The sequence below is a fragment of the Pelobates fuscus genome, chromosome 6 (genome assembly GCF_036172605.1).
Source record: "Pelobates fuscus isolate aPelFus1 chromosome 6, aPelFus1.pri, whole genome shotgun sequence".
In the NCBI taxonomy this organism is placed as follows: domain Eukaryota; kingdom Metazoa; phylum Chordata; class Amphibia; order Anura; family Pelobatidae; genus Pelobates; species Pelobates fuscus.
The window spans coordinates 29,792,144-29,816,773 of record NC_086322.1 but is presented as its reverse complement, the minus strand read 5'-3'; the positions used below and the strand labels follow the sequence as shown (position 1 = coordinate 29,816,773).

The 24,630-nt window shown below is 47.2% G+C and overlaps 1 protein-coding gene across 1 annotated transcript in view; it reads left to right on the top strand.

Moving 5' to 3' along the window:
• The first annotated feature begins 219 nt into the window (after positions 1-219).
• SFXN5 (sideroflexin 5) overlaps positions 220-24,630 on the top strand; it is a 236,662-nt gene continuing 212,251 nt past the window's right edge. Inside the window, exon 1 of the mRNA XM_063457586.1 lies at positions 220-367. Coding sequence (XP_063313656.1) covers positions 311-367 — 57 coding nt within the window. The 5' untranslated portion in view covers positions 220-310. The remainder of the gene's footprint in view (positions 368-24,630) is intronic.

Here is a 24,630-nt window from a genome sequence, read left to right as displayed (position 1 = left end):
TAATACAATGAGCACAGATAGAATAATAAATGGACCCATTGGACATTATATATATTTATATTATATACACACACCCTGTGCTCCCTGCATGCATTGAGCCCCCTTCACAAATACCCCAAACGTCCTTACATGACCTTATACACAAAAGACTACAACTCCCAGCACGCCCCGCGCTTTGCGTCTGACGTCACGCGCCGCGGGGCTCTCCCCGGTGCTTCCTCTTGGTAAGTGGAGAGCTCAGCCTCCCGCTCGCTCATTCTCTCAGCTTCCACCGCACGGACTACATCTCCCGGTGTCCCCCGCGGCCAACATGGCGGACTCCAACGGCTACCCTCCCTTCATGCTCGGGAAGCCGCGCTTCGAGCAGGTGAGTGACAGGTCGCGAGGGCCCCCTGACTGTGTCTGCTGGACCTGCCGGGTGCTGTAGCACGCTGGACGCGCCCCCGCGTCTCGCACCCCGCTCTGGGATTGGCCAGGGTCAGTGTCACTCATGACAGGGGCGGTCCTATAGTGACTGACAGCGAAACCTGATTGGGAGATTGCAAATATGGGCGTGGCTTACAAAGGGGCGGGAATTATCACTGCCATGAGTGTGTGGTGGGTGTGGGAGCAGAAACCTAATGCTGTCAGTAGTCCTCCAGCCTGGCACCATAATCACTACAAACTTAGACCTGGTACCATAACCACTACAAACTGAGATATGGAACCATAACCACTACACACTGAGAACTGGCACCACAACCACTACATACTGAGAACTGGCCCCACAACCACTACAGCCTGAGAGCTGGCACCATAACCACTTCAAACTGAGATATGGAACCATAACCACTACACACTGAGAACTGGCACCACAACTACTACAAACTGAGATATGGCACCACAACTACCACAGTCTGAGATCTGGCACCACAGCTACTACAAACTGAGAGCTAGGACCATAACTACTACAACCTGAGAGCTGGCACCACAACTACCACAAACTGAGAGCTGGTACCACAACTACTACAACCTGAGATATGGCACCACAACTACCACAGCCTGAGAGCTGGCACCACAACTACCACAGCCTGAGAGCTGGCACCACAACTACCACAGCCTGAGAGCTGGCACCACAGCCTGAGAGCTGGCACCACAACCTGAGAGCTGGCACCACAACTACCACAGCCTGAGAGCTGGCACCACAACTACCACAGCCTGAAATATGGCACCACTACTACCACAGTCTGAGAGCTGGCACCTCAACTACTACAAACTGAGAGCTGGCACCAGAACCTGAGAGCTGGCACCACAACCACCACAGCCTGAGAGCTGGCACCAGAACCTGAGAGCTGGCACCACAACTACCACAGCCTGAGAGCTGGCAACACAACCTGAGAGCTGGCACCACAACTACTACAGTCTGAGAGCTGGCACCACAACTACCACAGCCTGAGATATGGCACCACAACTACTACAAACTGAGAGCTGGCACCACAACTACCACAACCTCAGAGATGGCACCACAGCCTGAGAGCTGGCACCACAACTACTACAGTCTGAGAGCTGGCACCACAACTACTACAGTCTGAGAGCTGGCACCACAACTACCACAACCTCAGAGATGGCACCACAGCGTGAGAGCTGGCACCACAACTACTACAGCCTGAGAGCTGGCACCACAACTACCACAACCTCAGAGATGGCACCACAGCCTGAGAGCTGGCACCACAACTACTACAGTCTGAGAGCTGGCACCACAACTACCACAACCTCAGAGATGGCACCACAACTACCACAACCTCAGAGATGGCACCACAGCCTGAGAGCTGGCACCACAACTACTACAGCCTGAGAGCTGGCACCACAACTACTACAGTCTGAGAGCTGGCACCACAACTACTACAGTCTGAGAGCTGGCACCACAACTACCACAACCTCAGAGATGGCACCACAGCCTGAGAGCTGGCACCACAACTACTACAGCCTGAGAGCTGGCACCACAACTACTACAGCCTGAGAGCTGGCACCACAACTATCACAGCATGAGAGCTGGCACCACAACCTCAGAGATGGCACCACAGCCTGAGAGCTGGCACCACAACTACCACAACATGAGAGCTGGCACCACAACTACTATAAACTGAGAGCTGGCACCACAACTACTACAAACCGAGAGCTGGCACCACAACTACCACATCCTCAGAGCTGGCACCACAGCCTGAGAGCTGGCACTACAGCCTGAGAGCTGGCACCACAACTTCCACAATCTCAGAGATGGCACCACAGCCTGAGAGCTGGCACCACAACTATCACAGTCTGGGAGCTGGCACCACAACTATCACAGTCTGAGATCTGGCACCACAACTACCACAGTCTGAGAGCTGACACCACAACTACTACAACCTGAGAGCTGGCACCAGAACCTGAGAGCTGGCACCACAACTACCACAAGCTGAAAGCTGGCACCACAACTACCAACCTGAGAGCTGGCACCACAACTATCAACCTCAGAGATGGCACCACAACTTGAGAGCTGGCACCACAACTACCACAACTTGAGAGCTGGCACCACAACTACCACAACTTGAGAGATGGCGCCACAACCTGAGAGCTGGCACCACAACCATCACAACCTCACAGCTGGCACCACAACTACCACAACCTGAGAGCTGGAACCACAACTACCACAACCTGAGAGCTGGCACCACAACTACCATAAACTGAGAGTTGGCACCACAACCACTACAGCCTGAGAGCTGGCACCACAGCTACTACAACCTGAGAGATGGCACCACAACCACCACAGCCTGAGAGCTGGCACCACAACCACCACAGCCTGAGAGCTGGCACCACAGCTACTACAACCTCAGAGATGGCACCACAACTCCTACAGCCTGGGAGCTGGCACCACAACATAGAAACATAGAATGTGACGGCAGATAAGAACCATTCGGCCCATCTAGTCTGCCCAATTTTCTAAATACTTTCATTAGTCCCTGGCCTTATCCACAACCACCACAGCTACTACAACCTGAGAGCTGGCACCACAGCTACTACAACCTGAGAGCTGGCACCACAGCTACTACAACCTGAGAGCTGGCACCACAGCTACTACAACCTGAGAGCTGGCTCCACAGCTACTACAACCTGAGAGCTGGCTCCACAGCTACTACAACCTGAGAGCTGGCACCACAGCTACTACAACCTGAGAGCTGGCACCACAACCACCACAGCCTGAGAGCTGGCACCACAGCTACTACAACCTCAGAGATGGCACCACAACTACTACAGCCTGAGAGCTGGCACCACAACTACTACAACCTGAGAGCTGGCACCACAACTACTACAACCTGAGAGCTGGCACCACATCTACTATAACCTGAGAGCTGGCACCACAGCTACTACAACCTCAGAGATGGCACCACAGCTACTACAACCTCAGAGATGGCACCACAGCTACTACAACCTGAGAGATGGCACCACAGCTACTATAACCTGAGAGATGGCACCATAACTACTACAACCTCAGAGATGGCACCATAACTACTACAACCTCAGAGATGGCACCACAACTACTACAACCTGAGAGCTGGCACCACAACTACTACAACCTGAGAACTGGCACCATCTAACACAACCTGAGAGCTGGCAGCACCTAGCGAACACAAACTGAGAGCTGGCACCACAACTACTACAACCTGAGAACTGGCACCATCTAACACAACCTGAGAGCTGGCAGCACCTAGCGAACACAACCTGAGAGCTGGCAGCACCTAGCGAACACAACCTGAGAACTGGCAGCACCTAGCGAACACAACCTGAGAGCTGGCAGCACCTAGTGAACACAACCTGAGAGCTGGCAGCACCTAGCGAACACAACCTGAGAGCTGGCAGCACCTAGCGAACACAACCTGAGAGCTGGCAGCACCTAGCGAACACAACCTGAGAGCTGGCAGCACCTAGCGAACACAACCTGAGAGCTGGCACCACCACCTAGCGAACACAACCTGAGAACTGGCACCACCACCTAACAAACACAACCTGAGAACTGGCACCACCACCTAACAAACACAACCTGAGAACTGGCACCACCACCTAACAAACACAACCTGAGAACTGGCACCACCACCTAACAAACACAACCTGAGAACTGGCACCACCACCTAACAAACACAACCTGAGAACTGGCACCACCACCTAACAAACACAACCTGAGAACTGGCACCACCACCTAACAAACACAACCTGAGAACTGGCACCACCACCTAACAAACACAACCTGAGAACTGGCACCACCACCTAACAAACACAACCTGAGAACTGGCACCACCACCTAACAAACACAACCTGAGAACTGGCACCACCACCTAACAAACACAACCTGAGAACTGGCACCACCACCTAACAAACACAACCTGAGAACTGGCACCACCACCTAACAAACACAACCTGAGAACTGGCACCACCACCTAACTAACAACTTGAGAGCTGGCTCCACCTAAATAACACAGCCAGGGAGCTGGCCCACCTAACACAGCCAGGGAGATGGCACCACCTGACCTGCACAGCCATGGAGCTCGCACCATTAACTAACACAGCCAGATAGCTGGCACCTCCTAACCTACACCACCAGGGAGCTGGCACCACCACTTAAATGACACAACTTGAGAACTGGCACCACCACCTAACAAACACAACCTGAGAACTGGCACCACCACCTTACAAACACAACCTGAGAACTGGCACCACCACCTAACAAACACAACCTGAGAACTGGCACCACCACCTAACAAACACAACCTGAGAACTGGCACCACCACCTAACAAACACAACCTGAGAACTGGCACCACCACCTAACAAACACAACCTGAGAACTGGCACCACCACCTAACAAACACAACCTGAGAACTGGCACCACCACCTAACAAACATAACTTGAGAGCTGGCAACATCTAACTAACAACTTGAGAGCTGGCTCCACCTAAATAACACAGCCAGGGAGCTGGCCCACCTAACACAGCCAGGGAGATGGCACCACCTGACCTGCACAGCCATGGAGCTCGCACCATTAACTAACACAGCCAGATAGCTGGCACCTCCTAACCTACACCACCAGGGAGCTGGCACCACCACTTAAATGACACAACTTGAGAACTGGCACCCTGTACATCACACAACCTGGGGCTTAATAACAAAACAGGTGAGCTGGCACCCGCTATACCACACAGTCTGGGACCTGACGCCCCCAGCTCAGACAACCCGGGAGCTGGCACAACATACAATACACAAATTAAATTCTGGCACACCCAGCTCAAACAAAGTTGGAGCTGGCATCCACAAAACTATAAAACGTGGAAGTAGTTCATCTAACCTAGAGCTGATATCCCTAAGATATGATAAGCAGGGACTTTCACCCATAAAGTCACTACATTAGGGAGCTGGCACTCTCTGAATCCCTTAACAATGGAGCAGGCAACCCCCCCTAAATCACAGAATCTGAAAGCTGACATCTCTACTGTAGTCTGCTACTCCCTGAATAACCTAACACAGAAGCCTGGTGACCCAGATTAACATAATGTGGGATATTGCACACCCTAAGTCATATAACTTGTAAAACTGCACTTTTACTGGTGATTTCATCGTCAAGATAAGTTTTACTGTTTTAAATACTCATAATATAACAAAAGCCCCCATGTACTGGTTTTATGGTGTTTTGGAAAGTTACAGGGTCAATATAGTGCTTGCCAGATTGGTTTGCTGGGTCTGTGTTGCCTTTTGAGACCATATGGTAGCCCAGGAATGAGAAATAACCCCATCATGGCATACCATTTTCAAATTAAGACAACCCAGGGTATTCCAAATTTGGTATTTCCAGTTTTTGTAGTAGCCATTTAGTCACAAACGCTGGCCAAAGTTAGCGTTTTAGTTTTTTATAAAAAAGAAATTTTCAATTCATATTCTATATATAACAAAAGCTTGGCACTCACTATTCAACTAATGAAACAAACTAATTACCCTGTTGCAATTCGTGTATGATAAATAGTCCAAAAATATGAGGGTGCACTTCTAGGGATTTTTCAATTAAGATATCGGTGCTTGAGAAAGACCAAGAGAGGGGTCGAAACGTCGATCGGGACTTTGTATACGTTTGCTTGTATGCAATAAAGGGCACCAATATTTTCATTGAAAAATCCTTTGAAGTGCACCCTCATTTTTTAGGAATATATATATATTTGTGTACGGGATTATGAAAAGGGGCGTACATTCCCAATAGGTTTAGTTTTAACAAATAATAGTCGGTTGAGGTGTGCCGAAACCGACGAGGGGCTAGGCCTGCAAAAAAGAGGGCCCGCCTGGTTATAGTGAACTGATAAGAGGGTGTGGTGGGAGGGGAACTTCCGGATCGACGAAGACAGGTAAGTGGGGATTTGTTAGGCTTATATAGGGCTATAAATCCCTCCCACAATTTCAGGCATAAGCCTTCTATTTGTGTACGGGATTATGAAAAGGGGCGTACATTCCCAATAGGTTTAGTTTTAACAAATAATAGTCGGTTGAGGTGTGCTGAAACCGATGAGAGGCTAGGCCTGCAAAAAAGAGGCCAAAAAGTATGTAACAATTATGTCTTTATTAACATCACAATGATAACATTATTTAGTCATTCTGTGGAAAGCGAGTCTGATCTCTTTCTCTGGGTTTGGAATGTACCGGTTATACACTGCAGATTTCCAGCGTCCCATTCTCTTTATTATATGTGACGGGACGTGGCTGCTCCGATCCGAAAAGAATGTCCTGAGAAGGAATTAGGATTGAGGCCAAGTCTAAGTAGTAATGCACGTATGTATAGCATAAAGTGTTTTGTAGTGAGTGGTTTTCCTCGTAGGGACAAAAGCGGCAGTTCTGGATTCCTATTCAGCTGACTTACCAATTTATCCAGCACCTGAACTGGGCAAAATTTAGAACCCGTGGGGAAATACTTAATCTCCACGGGGGGGCCTGTTTGATTAGTTTTTGTACGGGGAATTGTTAATATATAATGATCATTTATTTTGTTCAAGTTTCTCTGTTTAAGGCAAGTGTCTGTGTCAGTTATCTTTTCTACTGAAAACTCCTTGGGCCGTAGGAACCCGAAAAAGGCCAAGTAAGCTGCGGATTTAATTATCAGATTAGTAGAATTTTCAAAGGGATTTTTATCTAACAGCTTAGAGATTCTTTCGAAGATGTTACCATCTATTGGGAGTCTTACGAGGGTTTTATGGTTATTTAGTCTCTGGATACCCTTAAGAATGTTTTTAATTGGGTATGTGGACAAGAAAGGGGTCTTGTCTGGATAGAGAGTAAGCATGAAGTGTTGTATGCCTGTTAAGTATAGTTTGATGGTATTGTATGCAAGTTTTAATGAGATGTGGCAAAAAGTTGAAAATGCCACCATAGTTTCAACAGAAAATCGATTTATTATGTTGAAGTTGCGTACAAAGTTATTAAACATCTCAAATGCCCTATTGTATGCCTTTTTAGTGTTAGCTGATAACCCGGCCTGAGCTAGAATTCTACTGTGGGCCAATAATTGATCTAAAGCATGACTAGGGATCTCTGAACTGCGGGGGAGTTTTGGGTTGTGTGTTCGCCGTAGGGTGAAGTCGGAAAAATTCCTGCAAATGGAAACGTGACAAAGCGTCAGCTGCATTGTTGAACATACCGGGAACATGTATACAACAAATGAAAAACTGCAAGTTCGCTGCCAACCAAGTGAGCTTTCTTACCAAGTTCATTATAGACAGGGACTGAGATCGGCCTTTGTTAATTATATTGCAGGCTGCTAAGTTATCCGAATAACACCTAACTGCTTTACCCCTCCAAACCTCACCCCAAATGTGTGCTGCTGCCACTATGGGAAAGATTTCGAACAACGCTGAGGTTTTGTCGAAGTTATCTAGTGAACTAGTCTCAGGTGGCCAACTATCATATACCCATTCGTCCCCAAATATCGCCGCATACCCAACTGAAGCAGCAGCCTCTGTCCATATGACTGGAGAATCGTCGGAGATGGGAGGAATGAATAACGACCTGCCGTTCCACGAGGATAAGAACAGTTCCCACATTGCTAGGTCAGCCCTTGCCGAACTGTCTAAAATGATCTTAGTGTCATCGTCAGGGAGGCCGTGGAGTAGCGAGAGCAACCTGGAGATGAAAGATCTGCCTTGCGGGATAATACTCATGGCAAAGTTAAGAGAGCCCAAGAGAGACTGTAACTCTTTCCTGGTGCACGACCCAAGGTTGGTGCAGGTGTGAATGCAATCTAGAATCCTATCTACTTTGACTTGAGGGAGGCTGGCTTGCATGGTTACCGAATTGATCGTGATACCTAAGAAGGTGATTTCGGTTTTAGGACCTTCTGTCTTATTAGAGGCTACCGGAACACCTAGTTCCTCAAATAAGGAGAGCGCTTTTTGCAGGCTGAGTGGTGTGCAGTAGTGAGGTTCGACATACAGAAAATCGTCGAGGTAGTGGATTACTACTGTGCACCTGCACTCGTTGAGTAATAGCCAATTCAGGGTCTCCGCGAACATGTCGAAAAGTTTTGGGCTACTTTTGGAGCCAAAGGTGAGCCTGGTTGCAAAATAGTATTCCCCTTGCCACTTTTTTTTTTTTTTTTTTTTTAATTCTTTATTTTTCTTTGTGCAGGGGTTAACAAAGCATTGACATTGCCACAATAGCATTAACGAGAGATATAACAGCATTATTTGTACATTCATGGCGTTGAAGTATCGGCACATTTTTATGTTATTATACAATCAGGCTGGGGTCATGCGTCTAGAGTGAGTAGCTACAACTATGTTGGAGTAATAATATTTGCAGGGCTTTTTAGACATATAGGTTGGTCGCAGTTTAATGGAGCAGATAAGACTGGCATGCCCAAGAGTTAGGTATGCTCCAGGATTATATGCAGGTAGGTATATACAGACATTACGGTTGCTCGCTAATCGTACATGCTTTTGGCGTGAGCCAGTTTGTAGAACGTAGTGTGTTCTGACAGACATTTTGAGTAGTACACAGGCTTTAGTGGAGGAAATGGAAATAGAGAAGATGGGAAGGCTCCCCAGACTGGCTATTCATGCAACAATAATTTTGTTCATGCTAGGCACTGCTATAAACACAATCTGCTGAGCAAGGGTAGATATTAGCACAACATGGCAGCAAACATGGCATAAAAATTATGCGTGTCTCAAGATGCATGGCAGAAAAGGGTTAAGCAAACAATAGCTGGCATTCTAGTATAAAACATACAGTCCGCCAGGTAAGCCAAGGTTTCTGGCAAAGTCCACTGGTGCCCTGCAAGTTGGGTCATCTGGTCTGACCGTCTGATGCCTCTGGGGTATCCCCGCAAGCTGATCCGCTGCGTGGAGCAGTCATGCCTCCCGCTGGCGATTTGGAGCCCCTCCGTGCTGTGTGGTCTGGGTGTCATGCCGCCGCTGGTTCCTCGTGGCCATCAGTGGGGATCTTGTACAGACTGATCCTAAGATGGGCCATCACTTGTGGTCAGGCTTGTGGTTTGCAGGTAGCAGCTCAGCAAGCTGTTGTTTCTGCTTGCGGGCAGGCATAGCTGTGTTGCGCGGTATCGGTTGCGTTGCCGCCATTTTGGTGTCGAGGCGCGTGGTGTACTGTGCCAGGTAGGCTGGATGGTGGGCCAGTGGAAGGCGGTATTTTCCTCCGTTGGGGACCGGGATAACCCCCCCGGTCCATGGGGGGGGGAGCGGGACCCGCGAGGAGCATCGCAGGGTTGTTGCTTGGCAGCCAGGTTTGCAAACTGGGCGGCGGCCGTCCGCCCTGCTCTTCACCCTCATAGGCCGCAGGCCCCGAAGCTTCATATCGCCCACATGGGCTCCGAAACTCCCGATCTCGGGGACCGCGGTGGCTCCGGCAACTGCCCGGATACCTGTGTCAACTTTTGGTCGCTGGTAGGGCTGTATTGCTTGGGTTTCGTGCCACAGTAGACCAAATTTGTCAGGAGCCTCTCTAGCCCGCGACCGGTCAGCATGGCGGTCGGGCCCCGCCCCCTCCCCTTGCCACTTAACTCCGTGTAGGTGCCAGAGCGATTGCTTAATAGGTAGCAATTTAAAAGCATTCGAGATGTCCGTTTTGCTTAACCAGGCTGCCTTACCGAGGTTGATGATGGCCTGAACGGCATCGTCTATCCTAGCGTAATGAAGTGAGAATTCCTCCGATGGAATAAGGGAATTTAAACTTGGGGAGGTGGAAGAGTGCGGTGCTGAGAAGTCAATAACTAACCTCTTTTTGCCGTTTAAATTTACCCGTGGCTATACCTAAAGGACTCGTTCTCCAGGACGTGAAAGGAGGGGTGGTAAAAGGACCTATCATGAAACCGCTTTCCACCTCTTTATCGAGGAGATCCTTTAGAGTGGCTGGGTCGGACATCGCTGAATGCAGGCTGGGGCATTCTAGTGTGCCTGAAGGGAGTGCTACAAAACCTGTGTGAAAGCCTTTGGTGAAACCGGAGATGAGAAAGTCCGCTAAGTGTGAAAAAGGATGTGCAGTCAGGTAACGTTGCAAATTAGGTACGTCTATTGGTGTACTTGCTTTTTTCGGAAACAGTTTGTTCGGGCACATAGTTTTGCGCGGGCCCTGAAACAGAACAAACGTGGAACAATCTACAGGTGCTATAACTACACCCCCGTCATTAAAGTTATTACATACTTGCACTTTCCCGAGAAACACTATAGGTCTGCCTAATTTGTCTTTAATATCCCTTTGACTAGAGTAGTCCGAGTTAGCGAAACTAGTAGACGGAGCTACTGCGGTAGTTGGACAAAAATTGGATGTGTGAGAAGCCGAAGCGCAAATTGCACATGCTGGTGTCCTAAGCCCGGCGAAATGCCCACAAAACAATTCGGTGTCCAACTGACTCCAATCGGTGGGAGTGTTGAACTGTGCCAGTGACGCGGCTGATCTGGCTGAGAAAGACTTATGGTAGTCATAGAACGCATAACCACCGTACTTGTAGGCAAGGTCCACCGGTTTGTGCAAGTATAAGTCCAGCTCTTCCCTACGTTGTGGGAAAGAAGAGCAAATTACGTCCCTATATAACCCAAAGGCTAACATGAACTCGGGAATATTGAGTTTTTTATTGAGCCTAGGGTCTCTAGCTTTCATCACTACGGAGATATCATCAAAGGTGTAAGACCTATTCTCGATAATATCCTGTGAAGCGATGAGGAGGGAAGCTAAATTAACATCTTTCCCTTCTAGTATGTCCCGTTTAAGGTTCTGAGGGATTAAATGCTCCGGATTAATTATGTTAGATTTCTTGGCAGGAATAGTAGCGGGGTTACCTCCGGAGCCGGGCTCAGGTTGTACCAGTGGAACTTGAACTTCAGTAATGTTGGTCTGACCAGTGGCTTCCAGAGTATCTAACCTGTCGTTTATGTTGGCTACAGAAGCTCTGTAGTTCTGCTAGACTACTCTGGATAGTACCGTCAGAACTAGGGCCTGGCAAAACCTCCGCAATTTGGGGATTAAGTAAACGGAAGAGTTCTGCTTTCCTGGCAGTAGCCGGGAAGGGAATGTTTCTTCTGTTCAGCTCGGCCGTGATCTTTGAAATGGTCCAGGATCTGTAGCTGGATGAGGTACCAGGCTCTCCTGGCTGGATGCTAGACCTGGACGGGGTGCTTGCAATTTACCGTTCATCGTCTTACGCTGAAGCGGTGGACATGCTATGGGCATGAGAGAAAAAGTAGCGACAGAGGAAAGAGAGAGAAGGAAAAAAAAAAAACTTTATGAAATATATTTATTTCTTTTTTTATATATATATATATATATATATATATATATATTTATTTTTTTTATAAAATTTGCGTGGGCTGGTTGGCTAGCTAGTGCCGTCGTGGCGAAGCAATTAAACTAGGTTGATGAGAGGTGAGGCCCTACTAAGTGCCAAGCGGCTTGAGAGGCTCTATCTATGAGTTGGCGCAAGGGGATTTCGTGGCCACTGAGCGTAGTGGCGGGATGTTGGCCTCTCGGTGAAATGTAATCATAAGACAGACTGGGGGTGACAGGTGAGGCCATCTCTATGCCACAATGCGAGGCGGCTAACTATGATTTGGCCCGAGGGGCGTAGTACCTCCGAATTGAGGATGGGTGATGGCCTCGCGGGACCACTAGCCTAAGGCGAAGAAGCCGGGAGAAAACTACCGCTATTGGGCTCCTAAAACCCTGAAACCAGCCACGACTAAACTGGGTGGAGAAAATAGCCAAGGGACTGAACGTATGCGTACAGAAAATCACTAACCTTACCTCAACGAATGATTTAGCGACAAGTAATAGCCAAGACGACCCAAAGAGTTAATGACACTCTGTTGGCTTCGTACTGCAGATGCCCCGAATTGCAGAGAATGGGTCCAGGTGACGTTAGAAAATATAAAAAAAAATAGGAAAATAAAAATAAAAAATTCAGTTGATAAGCCCCCCCATTTTTTATTTATTTATTTATTTATTTATTATATTATGTAGACAAGTGAGTTGACTGATTCACACAGGTAACGAGTGAAGCAGAGGGAAAAACGTAGGGCAGGAGAGGGAATAATACTAGCGAACCGCAACCAGTAATGGCAGAATAACCCCTGGGAATGTAAAGGAGAGAAAGCAGAGGAGACCCATGAATTTAGTAACCACTTAACACATTAAAATTCACAAGGCTAGCCATAAGGGAACCCAGTTAAATGACCATTTAGTAACTATGGAAATCAATGGCAAGCATATAAACATTATCAGGTATCTCTGCAGCGTTCCCCATGCTTCCCACACTTGTACTGTATATACACGAAATGGCATCAACACAGGGGTTAAAAATTGAGCGACAAGAGACAGTTCCTGAACACAGTTAATAGAAATCCGCATACAGTTATAAATGCCATAGTGGTGAAAGAACTGTTCATGACACATATATATTGCCCCATTTTATTATGTATGGCCCCCTTAACAAAACCAGGGAAGAAACAGCTGAACCGGCGTGTGCACGTGAAGCCCGCAGGCTGAAAAAGGCATGCGATGTGAACGAGAAAACTGCGGTGAAAACTGGACAACAGGACCGGAGCGTGACGAATTCGAATAGTGATTGTAAGGGTGAGTCAAAAATGAGAGAGACAACGAACGGGCCGAAAAAGACTTACGGTTTGCGAATCGAAATATGCTAAGTGCGCGTGGGACAGCCAGGAACCGGCGGGCAGTGTAGTGCACGTCGCGGACGAATGACGTCAGAGGTCTGCGAGGCAGAATGAAAGCAGGGGAACTTCCGGATCGACGAAGACAGGTAAGTGGGGATTTGTTAGGCTTATATAGGGCTATAAATCCCTCCCACAATTTCAGGCATAAGCCTTCTATATACGCACACACACTTTTATTTCCTATATATGAATAATATATTATAACTAAAGCATTTTATAATATTATACATGTATAATGCATATATATGATTTCATTATAAGTATATTTTGAGATATATTTATCTATTTATAAAATATTTTACCAGGAAAGATACATTGAGATTTCTCTCGTTTTCAAGTATGTCCTGGGTCCACAAAACATTGCATTGTTACAATTAGGGTACAATAAAATACAAAAACAATATTAATACACAATAAATACAACATTTAACATAGAACAGGTAGGAAATATATAATCAACCATGACAGGTGCATTCTGTTTTGAGGTATGTAGAGAGGGATCTCTTAAAGGACTTAAGGCTTGGGGAAGATTTTAAATTGTGCGGGAGGTCGTTCCACAATTGTGGTGCTCTGTAGGAGAAGGAGGATCGGGCTGCTTTCTTTTTGTATTGAGGTAGACTAAAAAAAAAGTGTTGGTACTGGATCGCAGGTTATAGGAAGTGGGAATAGCTGGGGAAAGCATTGTGCTCAGGTAGGGTGGGAGCTTCCCAGAAAAGCTCTTAAACACAAGGCTGGAAAGATGAAGGGTGCGTCTGGATTCCAGCGACAGCCAGTTTAGTTCTTTTAGCATGTCACAATGGTGGGTCCTGTAATTACATTGTAGCACAAATCGACAGCACGAATTATACAATGTGTTGAGTTTATTAATGTGGGATTGCGATGCAGATGCATATACTACATCCCCATAATCAATGATTGGCATCAGCATTTGCTGTACAATCTTTTCCTTTACTGTAGGGCTTAGGCAGGATTTGTTTCTGTACAGGGCACCTAGTATATGTGTATATATATCTCAAAGTACACTTATAATGAAATCATATATATGTATAATATATTACTAAATGCTTTTATTATTTTTTATATATATATATATATATATATATATATTACTTTTTAGCAACCTGGGGGACTGTCTGACAGCTCAGATAGTCCCCCTGCTTGCAGCTCCTAGACTCCTACTGTGGCGATGTGATCATGGTGATCACATGGCCCTGGAGGGCCGGGGTGGCTGGAACTGCTGCTTGGGGACTGCTGGGGTCTCCGGCAGTACCCCCCCGACCGTGATCGACGCGGATCGCCGATCCAGGTAAGTCCAGGGCTCCTAGTTACCGCGGTCCTTAACGACCATTGTTTGTCGGACCTACCTAGTACGTCCACGGTCATTAAGGGGATATACATAGATATATATAATTTAATTCTAAGTGTATTTTGATTATATATATATATATATATATATATATATATATATATATATAATCAAAATACAGTTCAAATAAAATTACATATACTATATTTTTATAGTTATATTATATAGGTGTGTAATGTTACTCTAAGTGTATTTTTATATTAATATATGTATATATTAATTAAAAAATGCACTTAGTATAACGTTATATATGAGATATATATATTTTTATTAACTGTGGACACCTATTGCGGCCATGTGACCACTCTTTTAGAGCGGTCACATGGCCCTGGGGGTCCTAATTTGCAGAGGGGGGACTGTCTGGGCTGTCAGTCACCCCAGTGAAGCAGAAGAACGATTGCAGGTGGGGGAACGGCGGCGATCGCGTAAGTGGAGAGGGAGGGAGTGTGGGTAAGGGATATTTTTTAATTTAATTTCAATTTTTTTATTTTTTTTATTTTAACTGAGTGCCTCTAATTAGCTGCGACTTGCAGTGTACGTCCGCGACCCGTAAGGTCTGTTTTTGTTGGACTACCTTGCACCTCCCCGGTCAATAAGGGGTTAAACAACATGCACAAAATCCCGCCTGTAGATTCAGGAAATTCTCCTTTGAGTCCCACACACTGTCCCCTGTATATCATGCATTTGCAGCCGTGCATTAAATAAATCCCTTGTACTGTCCTGAGTGATACACTGGGAGGTGTTTTTTTTCTTTATCTGTAAGTAATATTCAAATAATTTTGATTTTTTTTATAAATTCTTTATTTTTGAGTTTTCAGAAGAAAAAGTTTTTTAACTTTGTGGGGTACAGAAAGGAAAAAAAAAGGGGGTGCATCCTGTTACAAGCATTTTGGTTACATTTTAAGATAATCGCGATTCATAGTTTACATTTGCATTTCTTTTTTTTTTTTTTTCTTTTTTTTTGTCTAGTAACGTTGTGGGGTACAGAAAGGAAAAAGGGGTTCAACAAGTTACATGTATTTTGGGTACATTCGTGGTCATTGGCTTTTCACGATTTACATTAAGTTTCTGTAGTCTCGTTTGTAACCTTCGTCACCCGGGGTCTGGTAGGTTCGGGTAGGTAAGATGGGTAGGGGTGTCCCGTGTGATCGGCATAGCCACCTTTTCCCTTGTGTATAGACGATAGGCCGTCGGCTGGCGTTTTTGGTGTTATGTTGTTGGGCTTAGTCCCGGCTGTCGTCTATTTTGTGGGCTTAGTGAGGTGTCGCTGTCATACCTTTTTGATGCAGTATGCTATCTCTGTCTCGTAGGGGAGAGGTGGTGCCTCCGGGATTGGGTCTTAGAACTTGGAGATCGTCTTTGTGTCTTATTGTCTGTGTATTGTGTTTGCATGAGCTCATGGAATTCACCTGAGTTGGGTCAGGTGGTTGGTTGTATTTGTAGTGTTTGCCAGTGTTAGTAGTTGTTATCTGTTGTTTGTGGCGTGTTGGTGTGTGGTACAGAAGGTTGTGGGGCAGGGATGGGGTGTGGTAGGTAAGAGGGGCAATGCCCCCCCCCCCCCCCCCCGCTTGAGGTTTTGTTTTTTGTTTTTTTTTTGTTTTGTTTTTTTTTTACATTGCCAACCAGGGGTCCCAGATCTTATGAAAAGATCTGGTATTCTCGTGTATTAGTGCGGACAGTTCGTCCATCTCCATAGCCTCTTTAATCTTTCTCTGGGCCTCTGAGGCCGCTGGGATTTCCGGGCTGCCCCAGTGGGTAGCAATAGTTCTGCGTGTTGCTAAGGCCACTTTCGTTACTAGTTTGTTTTGTGCTCGGGTCAGATTTTCTAGGGGTCTGGACAGCAGCCAGGTCCACGGATCAAGGGGGATGTCGGTTTGTAGTGCTCTCGAGGTGGCAGCCGCCATCTCTTTCCATATTTGGGTTAAGTGTTGGCATTGCCACCACATGTGGATGTATGTTCCCTTTTCGCCACACCCTTTCCAGCACCTGTCTGAGTCTGTGCGTTTCATTTGTTTGAGCCTCAGTGGAGTGAGATACCACCGGAGCAGGGTCTTATACGCTTGCTCTTTGTGGTTGACACATATAGTCACCGTTGCTGTTGCTTCCCATATGTCTGCCCAGTCCGAGGGGTCCCCTGGTGGACCAAGGTCCCTTTCCCAGGCCTTTATGTAGGAGAAGGCGTCAGATGGGGCTTTAAGTGACATGAGGTTATATAGGTTGGAGATTTGGCCCTTGTGTATTGGGTTGTTCAGGCAACCTCTTTCAAATGCAGTGGGTTTTAGCACTGCCGCTGCGGCTATGTCAGGGGTGGAAAGGAAGCTTCGGAGCTGAAGGTATCGGAAGTGATCAAACGTGTTATATGGTGTTTCGTTTGGTAGCTCTGGGAAGGGGATAAGGCGGTCATTCTTGTAAAAGTGAAATATTCTCGTGAGGTCGTTGTCCTCATACCTAGTGAAGTGTTGGGGTGTCATTCCTGGGGTGAATTGGGGGTTCCTTAGAATAGGCATAAGGGGTGAAGGTGTGTTTATGAGGTTGTATTTATCGGTCACCCGGTTCCAGATGTGAATGGCTGTTGTGAGGGCTGGTGTCGTGTGTGGCTGTTGTGGTCTGTGCGTTTTCGGTACCCATAGGTAGAGTGTTGGTAGATCCCTTCCGAATAGGTCGTGTTCCAAGTCTACCCAGCGCTTGACCCCAGGGGGGGCATGCAGGGTCTGGACTTGTGCAAGTTGGGATGCCTGGTGGTAGTCCCAGAAATTTGGTAAGCCTAGTCCCCCTTTTTTGTGTGGGATATACAGGGTAATGCGTTTTATCCTGGCCCTCTTCCCCGCCCAAATAAATTTATCTATGTGCATTTGCAGATTTTTGAAGTCTGGTCGGGAGAGTGGGATAGGAAGGGTCTGGAAGAGATACAGGAAGCGTGGCAGTAGGTTCATTTTAATCGCCGCCAGCCTTCCGAGCCATGAGATGGATAGTTTTTGCCAGGTTTGTAGGTCTCTCAAGGCCTGTTCTATTAATGGGGGGTAGTTTAATTTGTATGTTTGGGGTAGGTCTGCCGGTATATTTACTCCTAGATAGTGGATACTTTGCGTCTGGAAGCGGAATGGGTAGGTTTGTTGCAGTAGTGTCAGCGTGTGGGGTGAGGTTTGGATTGTCAGGGCTTCGGTTTTCTCTATATTAAGCTTGTATCCTGAGATCTCTGCGTATGCGTCTAGTAGGGCTAATAGTGGGGGTAGGGACAAAACTGGGTCGGTCAGGGTTAGAAGCAAGTCGTCCGCGTATGCCGCCACTTTGTATTCCTCCCTTCTTATTTTTATGCCCTGGATGGCCGGTGTGTTGCGGATCTGTTGTAGGAGGGGTTCAAGGGAGAGGGCAAAGAGGAGGGGGGACAGGGGGCACCCCTGTCGGGTGCCGTTTTGTATTTGGAACGGGGTTTGGCGTGCATTTGGTATAAGTAGTCGTGCTGTCGGGTTGGTGTAGAGGGTGCGGATTGCTTGTAGGAGGGCCCTGGGGAAGCCGAACCTCGTCAGGACCGCGAATAAATATGGCCAGAGGATCCGGTCGAATGCCTTTTCGGCGTCTAGGGATAGGAGTAGCGTCGGGATCCGTCTGTGGGTGGCAGTCCAGATTAGGTCATAGGTGCGTCTCGTGTTATCATAGGCTTGTCTATTGGGTATGAAACCCACTTGGTCTGGGTGGATCAGTGTCGGGAGGAATCGTTTGAGTCTGTTCGCAATGAGTTTGGTAAATATTTTAACGTCCACATTGAGGAGTGAGATGGGGCGGTAGTGTCCCGGGTCTTGAAGGGACTTATTCGGTTTTGGTATTAGGCTAATATTAGCTTGGAGCATTTCTGCTGGGAGCGGTTCTCCTTGGAGGATCGATGTAAATAGCTCCCTAAGGTGTGGGAGTAGGGTTGCGGAATATGTTTTGTAGTACAGCCCCGAGTAGCCGTCGGGGCCCGGGCATTTGTTGGGTTGTAGGGCCTTAATCGTCTCTGCTACCTCCTCTAGTGTAACTTCTGCTGCTAGTGACCCACGTGCTTCATCCGAGAGTTGCGGCAGGGGTATGTTTTGCAGATAGCGTGTTATGGCTTCCTCTGTGTCTTTTGTGTTGTGTCGAGAGCGAGGGTTGTGGTCGTAGAGGGAGGCATAGAATTGGGTAAATGTTTCTGCTATTTGTTCGGGGAGAGTTTGTGTTTGGCCGTCTGGGGTGTTAATTGAGGTTAGTCGGTTATGTTGCCTCTTTTTCCTAAGTCTATTGGCTAGGAGGGAGTCTGCCTTATTAGATTTCTCGTAAAACATTTGCCGCGTCCACAGCAGTGCCTTTTTCGAGTCCTGGGCCATGAATTCGTGGATCGCTTGTTTGTGTTCCTGTATCTGACGTAGTAAATCGGGGGTGGGGTCTAGTTTGTGCTCATGTTCCGCCTTGCGGAGTTCGGTGAGGTGATGGTGTAGTTGAGATAACTTTTCTTTTTTGTGGGCTGAGGCCGCCGATATGAGGCTGCCTCTAATGACCGCTTTGTGTGCTGCCCATAGTGTGCTTGCTGAGGTTACCGAGCCTCTATTATTTGTGAAGAAGTCTTTTATGGCTTCGTTGATTGCGTTTTTGATGTGTGGGACGTGGAGAAGTGTTGGGTTTAGACGCCAAGCCCATTGTCTGGTCGTGTTCGGGAGCTGTATAGTCATAGTGATATCGGCGTGGTCTGACCACGTGATTTGTCCTATCTCCGTCCTGTCTGTGTGGTGCATGAGGGATGGGGAGGTGAAGAACATATCTATTCGTGAATAGGACTTGTGTGGGTGGGAAAAGAACGTGTAGTCTGTTGTCTGTGGATGTTGTATTCTCCACATGTCTACTAGATTAGTGTTTGCTAAAAAGGTGTGGAGTAGTTTGTCAGATTTTGCTTCGGGAGGGGGCAACAATCTCCTGCTGCGTGTTCTACGTCTGTCATTGGAGGGGGACGGCACCGCGTTAAAGTCCCCTCCCACTACCTTGTGATGGGCGGGGAACAGAGCCAGGTGGGCCTGTAGAGCCGTCCAGAAGTGTGTGTTGGGTACCGTTGGGGGCGTATACCGATGTGATTGCATACTTATTTGGGCCTAGATGACCCGTTACTGTGAGGAACCTCCCCTGGGGGTCTGAGGCTGCATTGGTGAATTGTATGGGGCAGGTTTTGCGGATGAGAATGGCTACCCCGTTGTGTTTTCCTTGGGGTGAGTTTGCTTGGTGGCTTTCCGTGTAGTATCTGTTACGTAATGGGAAGGGCCTACTCTGCTCAAAGTGCGTCTCCTGCAGGAGGAGGACGTCTGCTTTGGTTCTGTTGGCCCATCGGAGGACTCGGTGCCTTTTGTTCGGGCTGTTCAGACCCTTGCAATTTATCGAGACACAAGTTAGTGTGGCCGTTGGCATTGAATCCCTGGAGCTTTGTGCTCTCGGTTTGCGGGGGTTGGGGGGGGGGGTCAGGGAGGGGGTGTGAGTGTGAGGGGGACGGGTCGCAGGGGTATTACTGATAGGGCTTGGTCTTACGATATGTGTGCCAAGCCTGGTGGGCGGGGGGGGGGGGGCGATGTAGGGGTTGAGGGTGTGGTTCGGTTCACCCTTGTGGGGGTGAGTCTCGTGTGGTGTGAGTGAGGGGTGAGAAGAGAAGAGGAGGGATGGTCACGTCCACTTCTCTCCCCTCCCGTGATGTGTTACCTTGTGTACCTGGAGTTTTGTCCGGTGTACCTTGGTTCTCTGTCGAGGGCTTAGGGAGTGTCCGTCCAGGCATGCCATTAACTATATACAAACAGGAAAAAAGGAGAAGATTTAATACCCCACAATTATAAACAAACTGTAGTGAAGTGCAGAGTGTCTCTCTAGAAGGGGGGATGTATTCCCCTGTCTCCCCAGGTGTCGGTTAGTGGTCCTCCGTCTTTCATTTTTCATGTGCGGGATCGGGCATCTTTCGTGGTTCGAGGTGGGGCCTGTCGCTATCCGTTTTGTTATCGGGGTGGGGGGTCCCTGGGTGGGGGAGCAGTGCCTTTCGGTCCAGGTCCTGGGGGATGGTTGTTGGGGTCCTGGTCTGTCCCCGTCCTCCCTCTCCCTCCCTCCTTCCCTCAGACCCCTTTGTCCCTCTCTTGTCACTTAAAGGCAACCGTGCCTCCACAGAATATATATTTATATACTCCCCCCCCCCCCTTGTGTGTGCAGTCTATCAGGGAGATTCAGGTGCTTCATGTCCAGCCTGAGGGGGCCTAGGGGAACCTTCCACGTCCCTTTCCCAATTTCCTCCTTCCGCTCCATCGCTACCCATGTCTCAGGTCTTATAGACATGTAAACAGTGTATGACAAGGGGTTCACAATATCAGCATAAGAAAACAGTATAACAGTATAACAGTATTTCCCCCCCCCCCTTCCAGTGTGCGTGCCCTTTCCTGGATTCCCCCCTCCGCTCCATTGCTACCCCTCTCAGGTCGCATAAACATTCAGACAGTATATGACAAGGGGTCCAAAACATCAGCATAGGAAAACAGTATAAAGCGTATTAGAAGTATGCAAAACTATGTAAAAAGGATATGAGGGTCCTTAGCATGGGCTATATAACGTAATGGCGGTAAAAATGTCCTGGGAGTGAGAGTCTCTGCGTACTTCTTGGTGGGGTCTTAGGGCCGCTGCGGGCTGCCGTCTTGTGGTCTTGGAGGCGCTCTTTTTCTTGGTGTACGCCTAGGCGAGTGGCTGGTGGATTCCTGACGTCTTCGGGAGCTCCCCCTGGGGCCAGGCGGTCGGTTCGGTTGTGGAGGTAGAAGTGTGAGGCCTAGGGACTCAGTGAAGGGGATCATTTCTGCTGCGTTAGATAATATGTGTGTCTGGTTTTCTCTGCGGACCAGCAACTTAAAGGGGTGCCCCCACATGTACCTTATGCCATGGTGGTTGAGGGTGTTGGTCAGTTGCCGCAGGTCTCTCCTTTTCTTAAGCGTAGAAGGCGCCAGATCTTGATAGAGGGCTATGGGCCGCTGATGGAAAGTTGGGGAGTTTTGCCGTGCTTGTTGGACCAGTTGTTCTTTAATAGGGAAACGGTGCATCCGCACGATTACGTCCCTAGGGGTGTCTGGGTTCAGCGCCAGAGGCCTAAGCGCCCTGTGTGCTCTGTCCATTGCGAGGTCCTGCAGTGTGGCCTCTGGAAGCAGTGTTTTGAATAAGTCAGTGAGGGTGGTCTGAAGCTGATCATTGGTTACTGTTTCTGGTAATCCCCTCACCCTAATATTGTTTCTCCTGGATCTATTATTGAGGTCTTCTATCTCCTCCTCAAGTGCTGCCAGTTTGCCATGTAGGTAAGTGATATCTTGGGAGTGAGATGAGGTGGTGTCTGCTAGTTTAGTGAGTTTGGCCTCTGCATGGTCTGTGCGGCGTGACAGGGCCTCTAGGTCAGATTTAAGGGACTGAATTTGGCGGTTTAGTTCTGCCTTCGTGTGTGCCTTAATATCTGCAGTGGCCTCCTGCAATAGGTTTTGTAGGTCCCGTTTTGTTAAGGGGGATTCTGCTGTGGTCTGGTACCTGAGTTGTGTAGGATCTTTTTCAGCTCCCTCCATTTCCGAGCGGCAAGATGGCGGATTTGGCGCGCTCTGCGGGCGGAATAATGTCGCCACGGAAGGGGTTTTCTCCTGTTTCTTCTTCCCTCCACGCATGGGGGAGAGAGTGCTCGGGTCTGGGGATGCTGGATCGCTGGTTTTACCGGGTATTTCGTGCCCGTGGTAGCGGATGTTTGCAGATTGCAATCACGGGGGAGAGAGAGCCGCCGGACTAAGCGTCCATCCTCGATCGCGGTCAGGCTCCGCCCCTCCAAATAATTTTGATTTTAAAGTACTGGTTCTCTATTGCTTTTGTATTGGTTTGCCTATACTGTACTGTCCCAAACAAAGCCCAAAGTAAATAACTTTTCAAATATCTTCAAAGTAATAGGTGGCAACAAGAAAATGTGATTTGTATAAAAAAATAAGCTCTCAACATATGTTGGGTGTATCTGATGGTAAATATAATTTATAAAAATTATATATAAAAACGCTTGTGGACTCGTAATTATTCTGGTCCGTATAGTCAGCCTCTCGCTACTGCGGCCTTCAAACATATCCTGTGTTGGAGGGACGGACGCTCTCCAGACACAGGCATCTGCACAATCAAACGGACTCCAGCACCTCCCCATCCCCCAGGTCCAGTGGGGGTCATTCCGGTCTTAGGAGATTATCCGCCACTATAGCTAACACGTACCGATCCGTTGTGCGGAGGTGCCGTATCTCACAAGATGACTGTGATCGCAACTAAAGGCTCAGCCGCCAACCGCATAGCAACAACTCTGGCTGGTCTGGATGAGCTCTTTGCTAGATTTTGGGCTACTATAGCAACAAGGCAGCAGTGCAAAGTGACGTATGAACCAAGCTAAGTCAAACCTACAACTCAGCCTGCTGACCGGCACCCAATCGATCCAAATTCGAAGCCTCCTTGCAACCATCCGGGTCGACAACACACCCTCCCACGATAGCGGTTACCAAGGGACCTCGGGACTGTTTTTCCTATTGGGGCCGAAGAGCCTAGAGCAGATCCTACACCAGTGGGGATATTCAGTCTGACTGCAGACTGCCACTGGCTGATTATTGTTATAGGAAGCCGTATCGGGTATCAGATTATTACTACTAAAGGAATTTGGGTTTGCATGAGGGATTACATGGTTGCATGTCCCACACAGGACTAAGCTGACACACACTGGTGTGGGGGCTCTAAGTTTTACCCTTGGATTATATAATTACAATTCTCTGGATCTTGAGCTGGGTCATATAATCAGCCATTACGTCGGTTAGGTGCTACATTTGAGTTGCTGTTTTACTGGGCGTTTGTTCCTTTTACCTTTTTTGCTTGTTGCTGTTACCATTTTGTTTTATATGGTTATCCTGTATAATTGTAAATGTAGTCATACAGTATACAGGTGAAGAATGATTCTTACTATTATTGTTTTTTAAACTGCTATTTAGAGTTGAATAGCATTTGATACGTTTAAGGTGGCCACCATATAGCTTTTTAATAAATACCATGAGATACATCTAATATATCTTGAGAGCTTGTATTGATATATAAATCACATTTTCTTGTTGCCACTTGTTACTTTAACCCCTTAACGCTGTTCTATGCCGTCACCATTTAAATGGGCTTTAAAGCCGTTATGGCTTAAGCCCCCAGGACCTCGGCGGTACTTATCTCCGCCCCGATCCTCTTCGGGAGGACTGTCTGACAGCCCAGGCAGACCTCCCACAGCAAATGAGGCCCTCGAGGGCCATGTGATCGCTCTCAAAGAGCGATCACATGGCCCCCTATAGCTGGCAGTGGATCTGCCAGCAGGGGGACTGCTGGTGCGAAGTATTGAAAAAAAAAAAAATAGAAATACACATGTTAAAATAAATTAAATGCATTTCTATTTATATATATATATATATATATATATGTGTGTGTGTGTGTATATGTAAGGTCATACGTAATGTATTTTAATATTAATATAAGTACATATATTAGTATTAAAATACACTTAGAATGATGTTACCTATATATGATATATATATATATATATATATTATATTTATATATACACGTATAATTACAATAATAAATAAATAAAATAATACAATTAAAAAAAAATTATATATACATATGTAATTTCATTCTAACTGTATTTTGTTATTAATAAATATATATTGGTAACAAAATACACACACTCTCTCTCTCTCTCTCTCTCTCTCTCTCTCTCTCTACATGGGGGATACAGTTATACTTGGGAGACTTCACTGAACACAAATATTAGTGTTTTAAAATGGTAACTTGTATCACAACAATGATATTTTTAGTAAAAGTGACGTTTTTTGCATTTTTCACACACGAACGGCACTTTTACTGACAATATTATTGTTGTAATATGTGTTACTGTTTTAAAAAACTTATTTTTGTGTTCAGTGAAGTCTCCCAAGTATAACTGTACCCCCCCCCCCCCCCCCCATGTACAGTTTTTATGGTGTTTTGGA